The sequence below is a fragment of the Erythrolamprus reginae genome, chromosome Z (assembly GCF_031021105.1).
Source record: "Erythrolamprus reginae isolate rEryReg1 chromosome Z, rEryReg1.hap1, whole genome shotgun sequence".
NCBI lineage: Eukaryota > Metazoa > Chordata > Lepidosauria > Squamata > Dipsadidae > Erythrolamprus > Erythrolamprus reginae.
In genome coordinates, this window is record NC_091963.1 from 125326410 (window position 1) to 125347495 (window position 21086).

Consider the following 21086-nt stretch of genomic DNA (forward strand, 5'->3'; position numbering starts at 1 on the left):
GTGTCATAGAATTAAAAAAAGAAATTGAACTAAGAAATGAAAAATTAGTGATTCCAAACAGCTTTTCTTTGTAACAGCATATATAAGTAATTATTATACAGTATGTGACTGTTGGTTACAACAATATTGTCATAATTTTAAACCTTGTTAAATATTATATAGTATCACATTCATGATTCACAGTGTGTGACAAACCTTTTATTTTTGATACTATTCAAGTGCACCATAAAACATCTAGTGCCATCAAATTGAGATGCCTAAATAGAATTAATATTTTTTTCTCTCTTATAAATGCCACTCCCATGTAATTATTTTTGGACAATAGCATAGTTTGTGAAAATTATTCAGCATCTTTGCCATTCAATCACTGGTTGTTAAAAATGTGATATCAGATTTTAATTTCCTGATTGGTTTGCTAGACTATGACATCAGAGATGAAGTCTTTAGAAAGCTCAATCTTTCTAAAGAGGATGTCTTTCCCCAGACATTTTGTAATAACAAAAATAGCATTCATGGAAAAGGAGAAAAGATGTAGCAAGGAAAGCCTGCCTAACAACATTCCAATATCAGGCTCAGATGACTCTCTCCAATCCCTTTTTTTCTGCAATTAAACAGCCCACATATGTTGAAACCTATAGGCAGATGTCTATTTTAGTTTGGCTGGCTGAATTGATTTTACCTGGAATTCTCTGTGTGTGATCATTGCCTTGGATTTCATATACAGTGATACCTTATCTTATGAACCCCTTGTCACACAAATTTTTTGAGATACGAACCCAGGGTTTAAGATATCTTTGCCTCGTCTTAAAAACTCTTTCCATCTTACGAACCCGAGCCTGGGTGCCTGGGCTCTCTTACTGCATGTGCGCTCTCTTACTACTGCAGGGATTCCCCTGCCTTGTGACTGTCACCCCCTGGATTTCCCATCTGCTTCCTGCCCTGCTGGGATTTCCCACCTCTGGAGGTGCATAAGAGAGAGGGAAGCCACCGCCAAGGAATCCCTTGGGGGGATGTCCAGCTGGGGGAGGGAGTCACTCCTCTCGGCAGCCCCAAGCCCAGGAGGGCGGCTCCCTGTTTCTCTGACCCTCCCCTGGGAAACCCCGGCTCTCAGAATGAAATAAATCTCAGAAGGAAAGACGAGGCAGCTGGGGGGGGGCTGAAAAAGAGGGAAACCACTGCTGAGGAAGCCCTTGGGGGGATGTCCAGCTGGGGGAGGGTGTCACCCCTTGGCACCCCCAAGCCCAGGAGGGTGGCTCCCTGCTTCTCTGACCCTCCCCTGAGAAATCCAGGATCTCAGAACGAGAGAAACCTAAGAAGGAAAGACGATGCAGCTGGCTGGGTGGATGCAGCTGAAACAGAGGGAAGCCACCGCCGAGGAAGCTCTTGGGGGATGTCCAGCTGGGAGAGGGTGTCACCCCTCAGCACCTCCAAGCCCAAGAGGGTGGCTCACTGCTTCTCTGACCCTCCCCTGAGAAACCCAGTTTCTCAGAACAAAATAAACCTGATTCTGAGGTTTATTTCATTCTGGGGTTTCTTAGGGGAGGGTCAGAGAAACAGGGAGCTGCCCTCCTGGGCTTGGGGGTGCCAAGGGGTGACACCCTTCCCCAGCTGGACATCCCCCAAGGGATTCCTCTGCGGTGGTTTCCCTCTCTTTCAGTCCACCCCCCCCCCTGGATGCCTTGTCTTTCCTTCTGAGTTTTCTTTCGTTCTGAGAGCTGGGGTTTTTGAGGGGAGGGTCAGAGAAGCAGGAAGCCACCCTCCTCGGCTTGGGGGTACTGAGGAGCGGGGATTCCGGACCCCCAGCTGGACTTCCCCCCAAGCGCTTTGTCTGCGGTGGCTTCCCTCTCTCTCAGCTCCCCTCCCTCCCCACCCGGCTGGCTTGACTTTCCTTCAGAGAGCCAGCAGCCAGAAACGGAGCACAGGTCCTGGCTTCGGGGTTTCCGAGGGGTGGGTTCACCCACGAGGCTACCTCTGGGCAGCCTGTCCTCTCCCCCCCCCCCCGAACAATGATCCAAATGCCAGCAGTAATGAGGCAAAAGGGGTGAGTTTTGGGATTGCACGTATTATTCACTTTGATTCCTATGGGAAACAATGTTTCGTCTTACGAACTTTTCACCTTACAAACCTCTTCCCGGAACCAATTAAGTTCGTAAGACAAGGTATCACTGTATTACATATTCCCATAAACCTCTTTTCATTTAAAAGGAGAATTTCTTGCTAAAACATGTATTACACTGCATAATATCTTATGTTTCAGAATTGGCACATTTTTAAAAAAGTTCTGAAAGGCTGACTTTGGGCAGAAAGATAAAAGTCTCCTTTTCTGTTTTCGCAGGCACAGATGAATGACTTAAAACTTCCCACTGAAAAAAATTAGGGCATATCAGGAGGTTCAGCTTGATTGGTGGCAACTAACTATAATTATATCTTTTATTAGGGAATCTTTCAAAGAAGGGGTCTGCCAAAGAAGTTTAAATTACCATTCCTACTTTGTGCAACTCCCAAAGATTTCAACAGGCTGATCATGTTTCACCTACTGATCTTCTCAAACAACTTTACAACAATGTGCAAATTTTCAACGAAAACATAGAGGACAAGCGTGCACTTCCATTTATTTATTGTGCTTGTGTTATTTCATGCTGAGAGCTCAAAGAATGGTGTAACACATGGGTTTCTGGATTTTCACCTTCCTCAACCTTTACTATTTTCAGCAAAGTTTTATTGTATGCTTCAAAATCCTTGCCCCTATATGCTCATCTTGTGATCAACCCTCCTATGCAGATATATCTCTTATTTAAAATCAATGTAAAGCACCTAGCAAGGATGGAGATTTATGCCACTATTTAAGGATTAAGTCTATTCAGTGTTCTTTACCATAATTATATTATTCTTTGATAATGGAAAATGAAGGACACAGGTTTATTCATATGTGAAAGGAGATGAAGTTCCTGTATTTTTTCTTAGTTGAGACAAAACTTTAAGAAAATTTGGTATGTCAAAAATTGCTGAAATATTATCTTATGGAACATGTGGGATCTTTTCCTCCTTTCATTGGTTCACCTCAGTAAGAGTTCTAATTGTTTGCCAGCTCCATTGTTGTATATAGTATTTGCTGCTCCCTAATAGAAGAACACAGGGAAATTAGATGTCCTTTTTTGTCCTTATTATTGTCATTGGCTGAATGCTTTAATACCAAAAAGGAAGTTCCAGGGAAAGTTAAAAGTAGGCCTTGAGGAAGTAGGACCCTGACAGATTGATTACACTTCTTGCTGGCAGTGCCCTTAGCAACTGCTTGGAAAAACAACGCCACTTTTCTTCCCATTGGCTTTGTATTAGTGTCTTCAAAAGTCATGATGTACCGGTCACTCTATATCCTCTAAACCAGTGATTTTCAACCAGTGTGCCGCAAGACATGGTCAGGTGTGCCGCGAAGCTCAGAGAGAGAAAGAAAGCAAGAGAGAGAGAAAGAGAACAAGAAAAAGAAAGCAAGAGAGAGAGAGCGAGCAAGAGAGAGAAAGAAAGCAAGAGAGAGAGAGAAAGAGAGGGAGGGAAGGAGAGAGAGAGAAAGACATAGAGGGAGGTAGGGAGGGAGAGAGAAAGAGAGCAAAAAAGAGAGGAAGGAAGGAAGAGAAAGAAAGAGGGGTGGAAAGAGAGAGAAAGAGGAAGGGAGAGAAAGAAAGAGGGAGGGAGAGAGAGAGAAATAGAGCGAAAGGGAGGAAGAGAGAGAGAGATAATTTTTTGTCCAAACTTTTTTAGCCGCCCCCGCCCACTCAATGTGCCCCAGGGTTTCGTAAATGTAAAAAATGTGCAGCGGCTCAAAAAAAGGTTGAAAATCACTGCTCTAAACCAGTGTTTTTCACCTTTGGTAACCTGAAGATGTGTGGACTTCAAGCCCCCAGCATGCTGGCTGGGGAATTCTGGGAATTGAAATCCATACATCTTCAAGCTGCCAAAGTTGAGAAACACTGATCTGTGCTGCGGAAAGCTTTATCTGCCAAATTCTGTACATTCAAATAGCTATTAAAGGAACATAAATAGGTCAAGCTGATTCTCCTCTCCCCTAATCATCTAACAATAGTATTTCCAAGTAGCTTTTAATCTTTTAATGTTGCATCAAAATAATATAGGGATATTAGTAACATGGTTGATAAGATTCCAGTGATTGTATAACATCTATACATCTATATTGTTAGCTTCAGGATGTAGAAAATGTGTCTCTCTACAGATGCCCACTAAATCACATTGCTTTTCATTTTTCAACAACAGGCCTGCCAATCAGGGATTATAGGTTATTGAACTACAAGATCATCTCAGATTTTCTTGTCTCGGTTAAGAATTATATTTAGATGTACACTTAATTATAATTTATTACCTACTGCTGCTGTGGAATTAGATACAGGTTTGATCGTTCTCCAATAAGAACATAACAGCTGTTACATCTTTGCCTCTAAGACTTGCAAAGCAAGGATGACCAACAAGTTGTTCTCCAAACATTGCCAAATAGCCACAGACAGTATGACTAGTGATAAGGAATAATGAGAACAGCAAGCCAACAATATCAAAGAAAAGCGTGCATTGTTTACCTTTCCTTTAAAGAGACCGGCATTTGAACATGGATCCAGGTTTAGAAAATTTGCAACTTGACAGAGGAGGACATTTTTAGCTAACAATAAAGGAAGGGTGGGATCAGTGATGGGCTATGAGCCGGAATGCTAAATTGCACTTGCCGCCGCAGTTTGTAGCTTCTTGCGGGGCCAGCACAATTTTGCTGCTGAACCCATAGAGGTAGCAAAATTGTGCCTGTGTTTCAGCAAGGCTTAACTTCGGATCTGTGTGTGATTTTGCTACCTCCATAGGTGCAGAGCAAAATCGCGCTGGACCCGCAAGAACTTACGAGCAGCGGCGGCAAGTGCAATTTAGCGTTCCATCTCGTAGCCCACCGCTGGGTGGGATACACAGAAACATCAGTCTCTGGCGTCGGTATTTTGAAGGTTGCAGCTGAAATTGATGGACAATACTACCAGGGTTATAAACCTATAAGGTAGGGTCTTGAAAATAGGCAGTTATGAATGCAACTTTTTTTTGCAAAGATGGGAAAGAAGTAGGGCCGATAAGAATGGAAAGATTCAATTTGGAAATATGCTGATGAGAAGGGGAAAAAAAACAGCAGCAGAAGGATGGGAAAGATGGTTCCTCCCCCCACTTTGTACTGACCTTGCCTGGATCAGGTGCTCCTGGGGCTCGCAGTAGTGGCTTTTCCTCAGTGATCTGCACTTCCTGGAGTTCTGTCATGGCACCTGGGACAAAATACAAAGACAATCAGGATATACATGGGGGAGATGTATAATTGAACCATTGATTGGGTGATACCACTTTCATTCTTCCTCACTGGATGATGGCAAATGCTGATTGCACATATGGTTGAGTCATTCGGGAACTAACCTAAGTAGATAAGATGTAAACATTCAAATAGAACATTTTCCAATGTGGCCACAGACTCTCTTATTCAGCTGCCAACTAGCAAGTGAATGCTAAGTCAGCCAGCTGTATCCACAGTTGGGAATGCAACTGACAAAGCTATCTAGCCAGGTAATGAAATATCCTCAAGAAGAAAAAACATCAAGAACTCAACATGCATGTAAGAATCGCCAATTGCTGATGTGGATGCTGCCATCTATTAAATGTATTTTTATACCACAAGCAATACTTAGCTACTTATAGACTCATCTGAACTATATAGTACATCTATGAACATTATAAAGTGTTAACAGGGCATGTTGAAAAGCAGCACTGTAACCATTAACCTTTGTGTAAATGTGAAACATTGGACACATAAAAGAATCCAAGTAATTGTGAAAACTGCCAAGTTTTTTTGTCTCATTTTTAAAGCTTCATTTTTCAAGCCCTTTCCTGCATACATTTATACTCTTTTAAGATCCCCAGCCTTTTGCCTTCCAGCTGGGTTGGGACTACAACTCCCAAAATCCCAAGCCATCACAGCACTTAAAAATTCTGGTGCTGTGGTCTGAGAACATCTGAAAAATGTCAGATTGAGAAAAGCTGTTTATGGCTGCTCTCCAAAACAAACTTGAATTCATTCTCAGTCTATCACCTCAAAAATAGAATCTTTTTTTTTAATGACAGCCTTTTCATGAGCCAAAACTTTTTTTAAAAATTAGACTGTTTTGCAGACAGACTGATATGCTTGGGGTTTTATGACCTTGTAATTTGGGTGAGATGCTTTGTCTTGATTTAAGTGGGGTTTAAATTCTGAAGTTGAGGTGGTTTTCTGTTCCCCATTCGTGTAGAAAACTACCTTCCTTTTCTGCAGATAGGGGAACTGAAGCTCAGAGGATAATACAGCAGAGGTGAAGAAGTCAACTCTGATCACCTAGATCTAGACCCCCTTATTATGTAATCAGGCATGTCATATAAACAGCCACACCTTGGCAAGTGGCCAGCACCAGCCGAATGAGACAGGAATATAAATACTTGCTTTCTACTGAGTTGAACTGCTGGTCCTCTATAGACCATCTACTGATATTGACAATTACATATCCATTTTCCTCTCATCTGCAGATGGAAAATATCTTTGAAAGCTTTGCTGGAAATGCCACAAATTGAACCCTCAGACTTCCACACACAAAAAGAGCTAGTTGGGTGCAGTAGTTAAGGCTATGAGCCAGAAACATGTGAAACCTTAATGCATGACAGCCAACTGGGTAACTTTGGGTCAGTCACTCTCTCTCAAGTAAACTCAAGTTACAGGCTTGTTGTTAAGAGAAAAATAGGAGGAGGAGGAACTGTAAATATGCCTGATGCTTTAAGTTATTAAAATAATAATAAAAGTATTTAAAAAATAAGTTATCAGTGAGCTACAGTCTTTAGTAGTCCCTGTGCATCAAAGGTTGCCAAGACATGTTTTAGGACTCTTCCAATATTCCAGGCTTCAAAATGCAATGCTCTGATAAGACTTTTAGTAGTCCAAAATCAGCCCTATAGTCCTTGGTAGCTTTGAACAAAAATGTCCAATGCAATCCACAAATTGTTCATGAATCACAGAATGGCATGGCTCACTCTGCAAGAGAGACAGCATGACCAATGTTGATTGCTGGGGTGGTAGTAGATAATCAAGACCCGTATAACAGTTGCTCCATGAGTAATAAAAGTACTGTAGTTCTTATTGACTACTTATTATTTGGTTCTGAAGTTCTGATGACCAGCCTCCCACCATGTTCACATGAATGCATTTTGGGTGCTTACAGCTGGCTGACATTTACAGCTATTTGCAGCATCCCATGATTATGTGACCATGCTTTACTATGGTTTTACCAAAAAGTGTCATTTATTTTAAGTTTTGGGGAAAACAAGCTGTTAACAAACCATTTGTTTGCTTAATGAACACTGCACATACAAAAAAAATGGAATTAGTTATTTAGCAATACATGACACATGTTATCTATATGGTTCATTTTAATATGATCTTAGTAGGCATCTGGAACAACAAAAAAGTTCAGACCAATAAAGCTGAAAAGTTGTATTCAAATGTCTTCCCAAGTCTCCGCTAGGGTTTAGGATTCCCTATTTATCCTTTCCCTACCATCATTCTTCTAGAGGAATACATTCAGTTCCTAAATGTTTACATTTCTAGAAGAAAAGTTCTCCCCAGTGCAGGTTGCATATTTAACAAAAGTTTATATTAATGTTATAAAGAACACTCATTATGAAAAAAAGATTCAGACTGAACTCTAAATATAAGCAGGTTTATTTAGTAACTTCTGGGATTATGTATTATGATACAATTTTGTCACCTGCATTTTGTTTCTTGCTAGATAATGTTTTACTAGGTTCCAACATTAGCCAATCTAGCTACTATAATTGCTAGGATAGAAGTTGGCAATCTGGAGCCCTCCAGATTGGAATCACCATTCCTACAATCATATTATGGTCTATGCTGCCAGTACTTATTAATAGTTAAAGTTCAAAACTTTTGAAGGTACCAGGTTGTCTGTCTATGCAATTAGAAAATCTCTCACTGTGCTTTTCCAAGGACATTATGATTGTTTCCTTTTTTATACTAGTAATTGGATGTAATTGTTTTGGATGCTTGGATCCTAAACAATGAATATGCATAAAACTGCTTACCAACAAGATGACAATTTACTTCCCAACTCATATTATTTACCCAATAGTCTAACCGAGGGCTGTCAAACTCTCAAACACTGTTTAGTGAAGGGGAAAAAAGTTGTGATGATGCTGTGATGGTGTAAGTTTGACACCCCTGGTCTAACTAGTGGCCTGAGTCCCTTGGGGTGCATGATGTCACCACAGGGGATCTGCAAGGACTTGAAGAAATGTTATGCTTTAAATCCTGAGTTAAATCTTGGGAGGGAGTGGCCACAAAAGTTATATAAAGAGGGGCCGTGGTGAAAAAAAGGTTGAGACCCACTAGTCTAAAGGAGTGTTTCTCAACCTCAACATCTTTAAGATGTGTGGACTGCAACTCCCATACTGGCTGGGGAATTCTGGGAGTTGAAACTGCACATCTTTAAGTTGGTAAGTTTGGGAAACACTAGTCTAAACTCGAAATGTGAAGGCTTCCTCAGGAGGGAAAAAAACCATTTTAGCCTTTTATTATTATGTGTGTTGAGAATTGCAATCTTAGCTTTCAACAAAGAGACATATGTGAAGTTGTATGGCATTTGCAGGTAAAACCATACATTTTGGAATGTGCTCCAAACACTTATCTTTAATATCTTGCCAATTTGCAGAACAAATCTAGGGTAAGGTGTGTGGAATTATATATTTATATGTTACAGGATGCTATATAGCCATTTTGAGCTCCTTTCTTTATTCTCCCAGGAAGAGAAAATAAGACTATTGATTTAAGCAGTCTTATTATGGTAAACCATGGTTTTTAATTAATTAGTCATGGTTTACACTTAAACATTACACAAAATATTAAACTAAAACCAATCAATAGCTTGCTCTGATTGACCCTAACCTAACTCTAGTTAGGTTAGTAACAATAGCAATAACACTTAGATTTATATACTACTACATAATGGTTTACAGCCCTCTCTAAGAGATTTACAAAGTCAGTTATTGCTCCCCCCCCCCCAAAAAAAAATTGGATCCTCATTTTACTGAACTGGGAAGGATAGAGGGATGAATTAACCTTTAGCCATTCAGAATCAAACTGTGTATTAGCCTGCAGTACTGCATTCTAACCATGGTACCATTATGGCTTAGCATATTGTGGCTTATATTATGACAGATACTTTCTTATTGTTTGGCAAAAATAAACCATAATGGTTGGCGTTCAAACAATATACTTAGCTAAAAGCAAACACCCCCCCCCCCCCATATATGATGTAGAACCTAGCCTATATACTTTAACTGTGTTATAGCCATCTAGTTATTTGGACCTATTCAGAAAACATATGCATTTCAAAATGGGAGGTTTAAATTAAACCAGCTTTTATTTTTCAATATTTAATTCACCTTGGTGAAAGCTATTGATCTTGTTCACTTGGTAATTTGGGGAAATTATCTTTGCTTCAGAGTTGATTCATACATAGTCATATATCACTAATGCAACATAATGAACAGAGCATTTTCACCACAATAATGATTCCTAACTTACAGTCTAAGAATGACTGATGATCTCTCAGCTTACTTAGTGGTTTGGACACTAATGTAATGTAAACAATTACTGTGCAATATTACATTAGGATACATATGTCCAAAATATTATCAGCTTCAACCAATGATTTTGGATACTCTTGGATATTCTTTAACCAAAATCTTGCAAGTTATAGATAAATCTCCCAAGATTTAGCAATCTTATAAGCTTTGAGTCATATTTGTGTGTGTGTGCCTAAGCCAGTGATTCCTGGCAACTTCCTGGATAGGTCCATGTAGTTTTCTTGACAAGATGTCAGAAGTGTTTTGCCGTTGTCTGTTTTCTAGGGCTGAGATAGGATGGCTGGCCTGGCCCAAGGTCACACAATTGGCATCATGCCTAAGGCAGGACTAGAACTAAATTGGTGTCCCAGTTTCTAGACTATTTAATCATTATATCTTTGTCCATTTAATTTATTTTAAAAAATCATCAGGGTTCAAAGCCTTATTCCAATTTTTTCAGTGTGCAAATCCTTAATACAGTCAGACCTCATCTTACGAACCTAATTGGTTCCAGGGGCAGGTTCGTAAGACGAAAGGTTCGTAAGACGAAACATTGTTTCCCATAGGAAACAATGTAAAGTCAATTAATCCGTGCAACCAAACCCCCCCCCCCACAAAAAAAACGGCGTTCGGCGACTGCTGGGAAGGCGCGCGGCTATTTTAAAAGGTGACAGCCGGGCTGGGGGGCTTCCCAGCAACCTCCCGAACCCCGAACATTTGCCGAACTTCTGGGTTCGGGAGGTTGCTGGGAAGCCCCCCAGGCCGGCTGTCACCTTTTAAAACAGCCACGCGGCTTCCCAGCTGTCTCCCAAAGCCGAACGCCAAACCCGAACTTCCGCGTTCGGCGTTCGGCGACTACTGGGAAGCCGCACGGCTGTTTTAAAAGGTGACAGCCGGCCTGGGGGGCTTCCCAGCAACCTCCCGAACCCCGAACCCGGAAGTTCGGCAAAGGTTCGGGGTTCGGGAGGTTGCTGGGAAGCCCCCCAGGCCGGCTGTCACCTTTTAAAACAGCCGCGCGGCTTCCCAGCAGCTTCCCGAAGCCGAACGCCAAACCCGAACTTCCGTGTTCGGCGACTGCTGGAGAGCCGCGCGGCTGTTTTAAAAGGTGACAGCCAGCCTGGGGGGCTTCCCAGCAACCTCCCGAACCCCGAACCTGGAAGTTCGGCAAAAATTCAGGGTTCGGAAGGTTGCTGGGAAGCCCCCCAGGCCGGCTGTCACCTTTTAAAACAGCCGCGCGGCTTCCCAGCAGCTTCCCGAAGCCGAACGCCAAACCCGAACTTCCGTGTTCGGCGACTGCTGGAGAGCCGCGCGGCTGTTTTAAAAGGTGACAGCCAGCCTGGGGGGCTTCCCAGCAACCTCCCGAACCCCGAACCTGGAAGTTCGGCAAAAATTCAGGGTTCGGAAGGTTGCTGGGAAGCCCCCCAGGCCGGCTGTCACCTTTAAAAACAGCCGCGCGGCTTCCCAGCAGCTTCCTGAAGCCGAACGCCAAACCCGAACTTCCGCATTCGGCGTTCGGCGACTGCTGGGAAGCCGCACGGCTGTTTTAAAAGGTGACAGCCGGCCTGGGGGGCTTCCCAGCAACCTCCCAGACCCCGAACCCGGAAGTTCGGCAAAAGTTCGGGGTTCGGGAGGTTGCTGGGAAGCCCCCCAGGCCGGCTGTCACCTTTTAAAACAGCCGTGCGGCTTACCAGCAGCTTCCCGACGCCGAACGCCTAACCCGAACTTCCGCGTTCGGCGTTCGACGACTGCTGGGAAGCGGCGCGGCTGTTTTAAAAGGTGACAGCCGGCCTGGGGGGCTTCCCAGCAACCTCCCGAACCCTGAACCCGGAAGTTCGGCAAAAGTTCGGGGTTCGGGAGGTTGCTGAGAAGCCCCCCAGGCCGGCTGTCACCTTTTAAAACAGCCGCGCGGCTTCCCAGCTGTCTCCCGAAGCCGAATGCCAAGCCCAAACTTCCGCGTTCGGCGACTGCTGGGAAGCCACGTGGCTGTTTCAAAAGGTGACAGCCGGCCTGGGGGGCTTCCCAGCAACCTCCCGAACCCCGAACCTGGAAGTTCGGCAAAAATTCAGGGTTCGGGAGGTTGCTGGGAAGCCCCCCAGGCCGGCTGTCACCTTTTAAAACAGCCGCGCGGCTTCCCAGCAGCTTCCTGAAGCCGAACGCCAAACCCGAACTTCCACGTTCGGCGTTCGGCGACTGCTGGGAAGCCGTGCGGCTGTTTTAAAAGGTGACAGCCGGCCTGGGGGGCTTCCCAGCAACCTCCCGAACCCCGAACCCGGAAGTTCGGCAAAAGTTCGGGGTTCGGGGGGTGCTGGGAAGCCCCCCAGCCCGGCTGTCACCTTTTAAAACAGCCGTGCGGCTTCCCAGCTGTCTCCTGAAGCTGAACGCCAAACCCGAACTTCCGCGTTCGGAGACAGCTGGGAAGCCGCGCGGCTGTTTTAAAAGGTGACAGCCGGGCTGGGGGGCTTCCCAGCAACCTCCTGAACCGAACCCAGAAAAATTTTGCCTCTTCTTACGAACTTTTTTCGAGTTACGAACCGGCGTTCAGGAGGCTGCTGGGAAGCCCCGCCGCCTGGCTGTCACCTTTTAAAACAGCCGTGCGGCTTCCTAGCAGTCTCCGAACGCCAGTTCGTAACTTGAAAAAAGTTCGTAAGAAGAGGCAAAATTTTTCTGAACCCCGAGTTCTTATCACGAGTTGTTCGTAAGACGAGGGGTTCGTATCTTGAGGTACCACTGTATACAGAAGTATAGCCGAACTAAACATGTATCATACATAATGCGATACCACCCCACTTAACAATATAGCTAAATACAATTCAGAAGGTCCACCTGGATTCAGGAATTGTTTTCATTCATCACATCTGGATATCTGCAGATCATCAATTGAAGCTGAACTCCATTGTGGAACAGTCATTACCTATCTACAGTAGTTCGTAGTCTTCTTATGAAAACATTTTTTTTAAAAAAATAGGAAGTTGCATAAGATCAGAATATGAAATTATTAACTCTCCTTTGCTAGAGGTGTGTCCACATATGTTCTGGCAACCCAGACATATATCCTGATGAGTCTTCTCAGTTGAAAAAAAAAATAGAACTGGCATTCCTTTTGCCTTAAGGGAAACTTGGAACAGAGAACTGTACACTTAGAAGTATATATGCTCCTAATATGATAGTACACTGAATTATAGTTATAAAGATCTGAATCCCAGGAAGGTCTTTTCTGTGGACCCACCCATACAAAGAGAAATGAGAGATATGTAGTACTATTTGTTCCCAAATGGATCGCCCTGTCTTCCCACCCATCCCTATTTCCCAGTCCTTAGTACATAATTCAGAGACTTCAGTATATTAAGACTTACATGCCCTATCATGCTACAAAAGATTTTGCATTGGAATTCTTCTTGTAATGTAAAAAGAGGGGGAAGGGAGGCAAATACATGACTAAGTATTCTCCCCCCCACCCTCCATCACTCTTAGCAACTAGGCTATTTCCCCTCTGCCTGGCTGTAAGCCCATCCTCTCTTCCATCTCTTGGTGTGGCTCCATCCTTGGCCCCTGGATAGGCTCTCCCGGGCCTGTAAAAACAGGGAATCTTCCATTCTTTCTTCTCCTGTGTCTCTATCTCTCTCCCCTCCTCCCTCAGGTACTATGTCTGTTTCCCACGCTGGGCTCCATCCAAGGATCTCCCTCCTGAGCCATAAATAGCTGTTTCGATCACCATGACTCGGGCAGCCATCCAGTTCCCCAGGAGCTCCTTGCCACTGAGGGGCCCTTAATGGGGCCTGTAAAGAGCAAGCATCCAGAAAGTCTTGACTCCAATCTCCATGATATAGCAACTCTACACTTAGTAGATACCCCCAGCCCTGTACAAAGAAACCTAAGTTAATGCCAGGCATCAGGATTCCATTATTCCTTGTTAAAAGGCAGAGAGGAAAGTATGGATTAGGGGAGTGGGAGATCTATACTTCCAAATGGAAAAGTAGCCCTGTTTCTAGCTTAATAGATCATGTTTTCCTGATATTAAGGATTTTGACATTAAAGATTCTTGGCTTCTTTGTCTCATTCTTTTTCAATATGCTTTCCAAAATTACTGCCTCCCTCCCCCCTTCTTCTTCTCATGTGGTTTGGCAGGACTGCAGTTTTTTGGCCACCAGCTCAGCTTAGAGGCCAAAGACCAACAGGTGTAGTTTTTGCAGCTTAGAATTGCTTTGCTAGACACCTCCCACCTGTTGAACAGTTAAATACAAAAGAATAAGGTTTCCCTATGCTAAGACAAAGGAGTCCGAGCAGCACCTTCAATGTTGCATAAAATGCAAGATGTAGATTAAGTAGTTTACATGATAAGCAATGCATACTGTATCTAGTTCCTCCAAATCATAGAAAGATGAGTAGAGAACTGATTACCTACTTGATCCTGGGCTGAATAGTTGGTCTGTAATGGGTGAGGAATCTTTGAAGCCTTCCAGATGCTGCGTTCCAAAATGCAACCTAAGATGAGGGATACTGGGAACTGTGGTTCAGCACTGGGATCTCCAAAACTTCCCTTTCCTACCTAAAGGACCCCTACCCCTCATTAATGTTAAAAGCACCATTTGACTTCATCTTTCTAGCCCGTATCTACAAAGATATCAATTTTTCCTAGCATCCATTTAGGAATTAAGAATTTCTAATGTGTGATTCACCCAAGCTCTAGCAAGCTACATATGCTTCTGACCACTCCCAATTTTCTTGGTCCCTAATATAGATTTAGTGTCAGCTCAGACCTGACCTTAACAAAATATGCTCCAATTTAAAAGCAAAATAGGAATAATTGAAACTATGTGACAAGTGAGGCATATGGAAGCACATGTGTGCAAAATCAGTTGCTGTTACAATCTTTCATCTTGGCTTATCCCCACAACCTTTTTCTTTGGCCAGTAAGGCATTGACTCCTTACATCACATCTTCAGGGGTCTGAAAGTCAGATTACAGCCTTATGAAACATGGCTAGAGGCAAACTCCCTTGTATGAGAAGCATATCCTTTATTTTCAGCACAAGACCAGGAAATGCTTGTGGGCCAACAGGTGCCAGAAAGTTTCCAGGTGCCTACAGGTTCAAGCACAAGGCCTGGCTCCCTGCCAAGTCCCTTGGCACCTCCATGTGAAGCCTCTGGCTGCAAAAAAGGGCAGCACAGTATGCTTCAGTCCAGCTCCAGGGAATAGGGATATTTTCTCATCTTCCCACCATGCTTTACTCTCAACTAGGAATGAAAAATCTTTGGACTTCATTCATAGATTCCCCATGGCATATTTAGCCTCAGTAGCACTCAGTGCCTTCCCAAGCTTGCTCTCTGTAAACCCTGCAAGTGGAAGGAACCCAGTTTCGCACCTTAGTGTTCTCCTGATAACCAACCAGTTTCTATTTCGCACTCTTTTATAGCCCTCTCCAAGGAAATTCAGGGATCCCCAAATTCACCTGCTTTAACTCAACTCATCACTCCAGACTCTAGACTCTGCTGTTTGTGGTTGAAGCTCTTTAATGCACTGGGCTAGATTGGGGTGGAGGAACACCCCCAAACACTAAGGGACTAGCTCCCTCATTGGGATTCTATTAACCACCAACCCATTTATGGGGCCGCTCCCAACCCAACCACTCTAAAGTCAATGCCTTTGGAAACCACCTGTCATCCCTCCCACACATCTGGATTCTTGAACCTGTGAAACAATTGGCTTCAGTGCAGGCTTCTAGCCATTAGCACTTAGAACTCTTGACAGCTTGAGTCCAGTATCCAGCAGCATTTAGTTTAGGCACTCACCTGCATTTAACCTCTTCTTCTGTGCAAGGCCCTTCTTCCACAGAGATCCAGACAAGCCAGCTCACACATTTCCCCCCTCCCCTTTACTGCAATCTGATTAATCCTCCCATCTTTTCCCCCCTTCTCCCAGGAGGTAAGGATCTCCGGCCCTCCCCGCTCCCACCTGATACCCTCCCTCCCAGTACCCTTAAGGAGAAAAGGTTCTCCTCTGCCCAAACCATGCAAAATTTGTCGCTTCAAGGTCTGGGTGGGGGCGGGAAAGGCTGCCTCCCATCCGGACTGTTGTTTCCTTCCCCTCCACCCCCCCCTTGACCCATTTGACATTTGAGTTTGCTGATTAGGTCAATAGCACAGCGAATTGAAGAACCCAAGCAGGTTATTAATCCAAAGCAGCTCCAGCTCGGCTGGGAAAGAGAAAGCCGCCCCCTCCCTACCCCCCAATAAAGAGAGCGACGGGGGGGGGGGGTTTAACATTAATAACATACGCATCGAGGCCGCCCCCTACAGCACAAGGCTGTTTTGACTTGGGAAGAGGCGGTGGAGGACTTTTGTTTGTTTGCAGCCTGCTTTGGGAATGAAAGCTACTCAATTTGGGGTGGGTGTGGGGGGTTGGAGCCGTAATATAGAGCACGCTCTCCTCTTAAGGCTTAACACACACCTTGCAACAGTTTTCCCTCGCCTGATTTTTTCCGGGTGCTCAATCTGGGGAAAAACAGGCATACGAGGAAAAGAGGGGAGGGGGAAGAGGAAAAAGAACAATCATATTTTCAGTCAAGCATCCCCACCCCCACATTGTCTGCCACCCCCTTGTTTCGGGATACCCTCTTTCCGTGCGTCGCCTCGTCTGCCTTGGGTCTGCAGCGGCTTTCCTGCCCGTGCTCCGCCACTCGGTCTCTGCTTCCACCTTCACTTGCCTTTGACTCTCTGACTGCAAACACCACCTCCCACCACCCCAGGGAGACCCCTCCCCCCGGATCCTCCCCCCTCCCCCCGGATCCTCACCCCTCCCCCTTCCAGCTCCGCCTCTGCCAATCCGGGCTGCCAACAAGGAAAGGAAAGGGGGCGTGAGGGGAGGAGATCGGGGAGGAGAAGGAAAGGGAGGGGGGCAGAAACGGGCAACCATCTTTCTCCAGATCCTGGTAACAACGGGGAGCCCCACAAAGGCGACCTCCCCCCATCTCATCCTTCTTTCAGCCTTTCCCTCCCTAAACTAAATTCGGATTGACTCCATTGCGAGCTACATATTTTTAGACGTGTCTTTTTTTGTAAAGCTAAATGTGGCAAAAGGTGGCAAGTAGTGATGAACCTGCGCCGCCTGGAGGTCGAAGGTCCCTCCCCATTTGTAAGGCGGGTTGGTGCGTGGGTGGGTGAGGGGAAGCGAGCAACATAAAACCGGTAATAATCCGGACTAATATTAATAACAACAGTACACACGCGCACAGCTGTTTCTGCTTTCCTTTAACATAATCCCTGACGTACTAGGGGCTTCGGTTTTTTTTTTTATTACTATAGCCTTCAGTCCAGCCACAAAAGCGCCTCGCTAGGCGCGGTAGGATAGGCGGAGTCCTGTCAAACGGCGGGTGTAGTCGGCGAGCCTTCCGCACAAATTAGCGATTAGAAAGAAGGCAATGTTTTTTCCTCCTTAAAAAAGAAGAATAAACCTTTGGATTATTATTTCTACTCTCCAGCATGCCACCAGTTCAGAAATGTTGAATGGGGAAACCGAAGGGACTCTTTCTGTAATTTCTTATAAATCTCCTGGCCATAATGGCAAATATCAGAAGTGCTTTGCCATTTTCTGCTTTCTAAGATTGGGAGAGTGTGTGGCTGGCTCAAGATATCAGTTTGGCGTACATAAGCGCACTGAGTGCCTTCCGTCTCCTGTCCTATTGTCTCTCCTATATCTCGTATTTCTTCTCTGCTATATCCTCTATAACCTTCATTGTGTATTATTGTGTATTGGACAAAATAAATAAATAAATAAATAAATAAATAAATAAATAATAAACAAACAAACAAACAAACAAACAAACAAATAAAATGTCTGAAGTGGAACCAGATCTCAGGTCTTAGTTCACCCACACTGTTCCATTAAATACCAGAGTCTCTTCACAACTTTAATTTTAATATACAGTATTGAGCGATTCATTATATAAAGGGTAGTTTTCTCATTACAATGGAGCCCAAAGCTTTTGTTGCTAAGTTAAACATGGTGGTTAAATGAATCGGACTTCCCCATTGCTTGTCAGAAGGCTACAAAGGATACACAGGACCGCAGGGCACTGCAACCATCATAAATACGACCAGTGAAGGGCTACCAAAATGTTTACTACCACACTGTGGGCGTGGCTTATGCATTTTCTTTCAACATCTTTCAGTGCAAATTGGGTGCTCTGGGGTGGAGTTCCATTTTTGCTGCCCTTCTGTGTTCCCCCTGTCTGGGCAGTAGCCCACTCCTGAATAAGACCCAGTTATCACATGACCATGGAGATAGCAATAGCACTTACAGACTACTTTAGAGCCATCTCTAAGGATTTTACAGAGTCAGCATATTGCCCTAACAATCTGGACCCCCATTTTACCAACCTTAGAAGGATGGAAGGCTGAATGAACCTTGAGCCTGGTTTGATTTGATCTGTCAAATTGCTGGCAGCCGGTAATTAGCAGAAGTAGTTTGCAGTACTATATTCTAACCTCTGCTCAATATTCTTTTGCAACAACAGTCATAAGTGTGAAAAATGGTCATAAGTCACTTTTTTCACAGTCCCTAAATGAAGTGTTATAAGTCAAGGACTACCTATATACAGTGGTACTTCTACTTAAGAACTTAATTCGTTCCCTGACCAGGTCCTTAAGTAGAAAAATTTGTAAGTAGAAGCAAATTTTCCCATAGGAATCAATGTAAAAGCAAATAATGCGTGCAAACCCATAAGGAAAGAAATAGAAGCTTGGAATTTGGGTGGGAGAAGGAGGAGGAAGAAGAGGAGGAGGACAGTCGTTGCCTAGAGTGAAGAGAGCATTTCTTTTCTCTGGGCGCTGGCAGAGGTTATTCCCTCTCCAAACACCCAGAGAAAGGAAAATGCTTTGTTCACTCTGGACTGCCATAGCCTCCTTAAGCACCACTGAAAAGCTCCTCTGGCAGTCCAGAAAAGCTCGAGATGGTCAGGATTAAAAGGGGAATAGCAGAAAACTGGCCAGGCCTTCGTGCTGCTCTCAAATTTCCTGGGAAATTTTTATGGGCTTGGGTTTTAATGGTTCTTAAGAGGCAAAAAAATCTTGAACACCTGGTTTTTATCTAGAAAAGTTCTTAAGTAGAGGCGTTCTTAGGTAGAATTACCACTGTACCTGGTTTTCTTCAGACTGCTATTTTATGCAAATTGCCAGATAGATCTTTCTTATCTAGGTTTGTTTAGAAGTGAGATCTTACTTCACTATTCTGGTTCCAAATTAGTCTGCTAAGAATGGAATTTGCCATTTGCAGTTGTCAAACCCAGGCACCAAATCCAGATAGAAACAATTGCCTGTGATCATTTCCAACTTTTTGTCTTTTTTTTTCTGGTTCAAGGAAGAATGAATCTAAGCATTTTTCAATCTTAGTCTGTTTATTTTTCAGAGTATAGCAAGAACCAAGTTTGACGAACGCTACAATTTTTATTACTATGACAGCTGATCACTAGAATGGATGTTCTGAATGACATGCATAATTGGATGGGCTGAAAAATATTTTGTGCACTTGTATGCCTTTGAACAAGTTTTGACTCCTGATGATTGCCTGGTTGAATTTCTGCAGTTTTCTTAACAAGATTTTCAGAAGGGTTTTTTCCATGACTTACTTTTTACTGCTGAAAGAAAATGAGTAGCCGAAAATCACCTGGCTTGTCTTGTCTCTAAGAGATGACTAGAATCAGGTCTTCTGATTTAGGAACTTGATGCTTTAAACTACTTTAAACTGTCCCACTTTATTTTTTTTTAAAAAATACTAAATTTATCGAGCTTCTTAGCTCTATAACAATTTTAGGCACATTGCTTTGAATGTTCCTCAAACAAGCCTAAAACTCAGCCAATGTAATATAGATCTATAATCTAAGCTAGAAAATGGCAAAGAAGTTAATATCATGACTTACATCTGCGCTATTCAAGCCATTGTATATATAAAAAACAAGGGCTGCCGCTATTAAAGGTAATTTTTGACTAAGAACTGCATATGGGATCAGAATTTTAATTCCTAAGAGAGGTGGTTAAGTGAGTCACATTTGATTTAACAACCATTTTCCTATGGTTGTTAAATGAATCACTGTAATTGCGGAGTGAAACATGCAGTTAAGGGAAACCAACTTGCCTATTAACTTTCCCAGTTGGGAATGTGGTAAATGGCAAACACGTTTCCTTGGAAGTTTGCAACTCTTCTAAATACATGCTGGCTACTAAGCACCTGAATTTTTTTAATTCAATTTTTTTTTTAATTCAATTTTTTATGCCACCCTTCTCCTTAGACTCAGGGTGGCTTATAACATGTTAGCAATAGCACTTTTTAACAGAGCCAGCGTGTTGCCCCCACAATCTGGGTCCTCATTTTATCCACCTCGGAAGGATGGAAGGCTGAGTCAACCTTGCGCTGGTGATGATATGTGCAGAACTGCACTCTATCCACTGTGCCAATTTGAACATATGACAGGGAATATGCTGTGAAACTTGTAAGTTCAAGGATCAGTGGTAACCAGGAGTGGGCTACCATTCCCGGCCCTACTGGAACGTGCTGGGAGCATGCCCCCGCTTCCCCCCCTCATGCGCACATGTGTGAGCGAGCATGATTTCTGGGGTTTTTTGCTTCTGCGCATGCACAGAAGCAAAAAAACCCGGAAATGGCAAACAAGTAAGTGCCCGTTCGCCGCTGCCTGCTGTCGTTTGCCCCCCCCGCCTGCTTGTCGCTGTTCACCTCGCTCACCTCTTGTACTTGGGGCAAATGGTTGCAGCGCAGGCAGTGGGGGGAGCCGGCGCGAGAGCCAACCGAGGAGCGAACGGCAGGAGAAGGAAGGACTTGTGGGGGAAAGAAGGGCTCGCGGAAGGAGAAGGAAGGGCTCATGGCGGGGCAGGGCATGAGTAGGTCTGGGGGAACCACCGGTGGTGCGTGCACACCCAGCATCACCTAGGCTACGTGTTACATGGCTGCCACTGGAACTGCATTCCCCACCGTCTAGGGTCGGGCCTACCAGTAATTGATTTTTTCTAGTGCCATTATAACTATTTACAGTTTATAAACAAATGATTGTAAATCAAAGATTATCTGTACTAGGGTGAAATGCTACTGATTTGGCCTGGTTTGGGCGTATCAGTAACGATGGCTGCCAGTGATTTGGAGAACTGGTAGCAGCGGCAGCGCGAGTCTCTGCCTACCCCCGCAAATGCCACCATTTTCTTTTTCTAATCCCTCTGCGCATGCGCAAAGACTTCATGCATATACAGGGGGTGAAAAAGTACACACAAAGTTCACATGCATGTAAATCACGTGCTTCCAAACTGGTAGGGAAGGTAAGTATTTTACCGCTGCCCATACTTAATACATAGCTTTATTAGGCAGTTATCAATGTAAAGTGGAAAAAAGACACCTAC

The 21086-nt window shown here is 44.0% G+C and overlaps 1 protein-coding gene across 2 annotated transcripts in view; it reads right to left on the reverse strand.

The window, feature by feature from the left end:
• NDRG2 (NDRG family member 2) overlaps positions 1-16468 on the reverse strand; it is a 63749-nt gene extending 47281 nt beyond the window's left edge. Inside the window, exons 1-3 of one of the 2 annotated variants that reach the window (XM_070726955.1) lie at positions 16298-16429; positions 16135-16178; positions 5215-5297 (exon numbers count right to left, since the gene is read on the reverse strand). In XM_070726955.1, the coding sequence (XP_070583056.1) occupies positions 5215-5292 (78 nt within the window). In that variant the 5' untranslated portion in view covers positions 5293-5297; positions 16135-16178; positions 16298-16429. Of the gene's footprint in view, positions 1-5214; positions 5298-16134; positions 16179-16297 lie in introns of both variants that reach the window. The other variant, XM_070726954.1, reaches the window with a different exon arrangement.
• Between the last annotated feature and the right edge of the window lie 4618 nt (positions 16469-21086).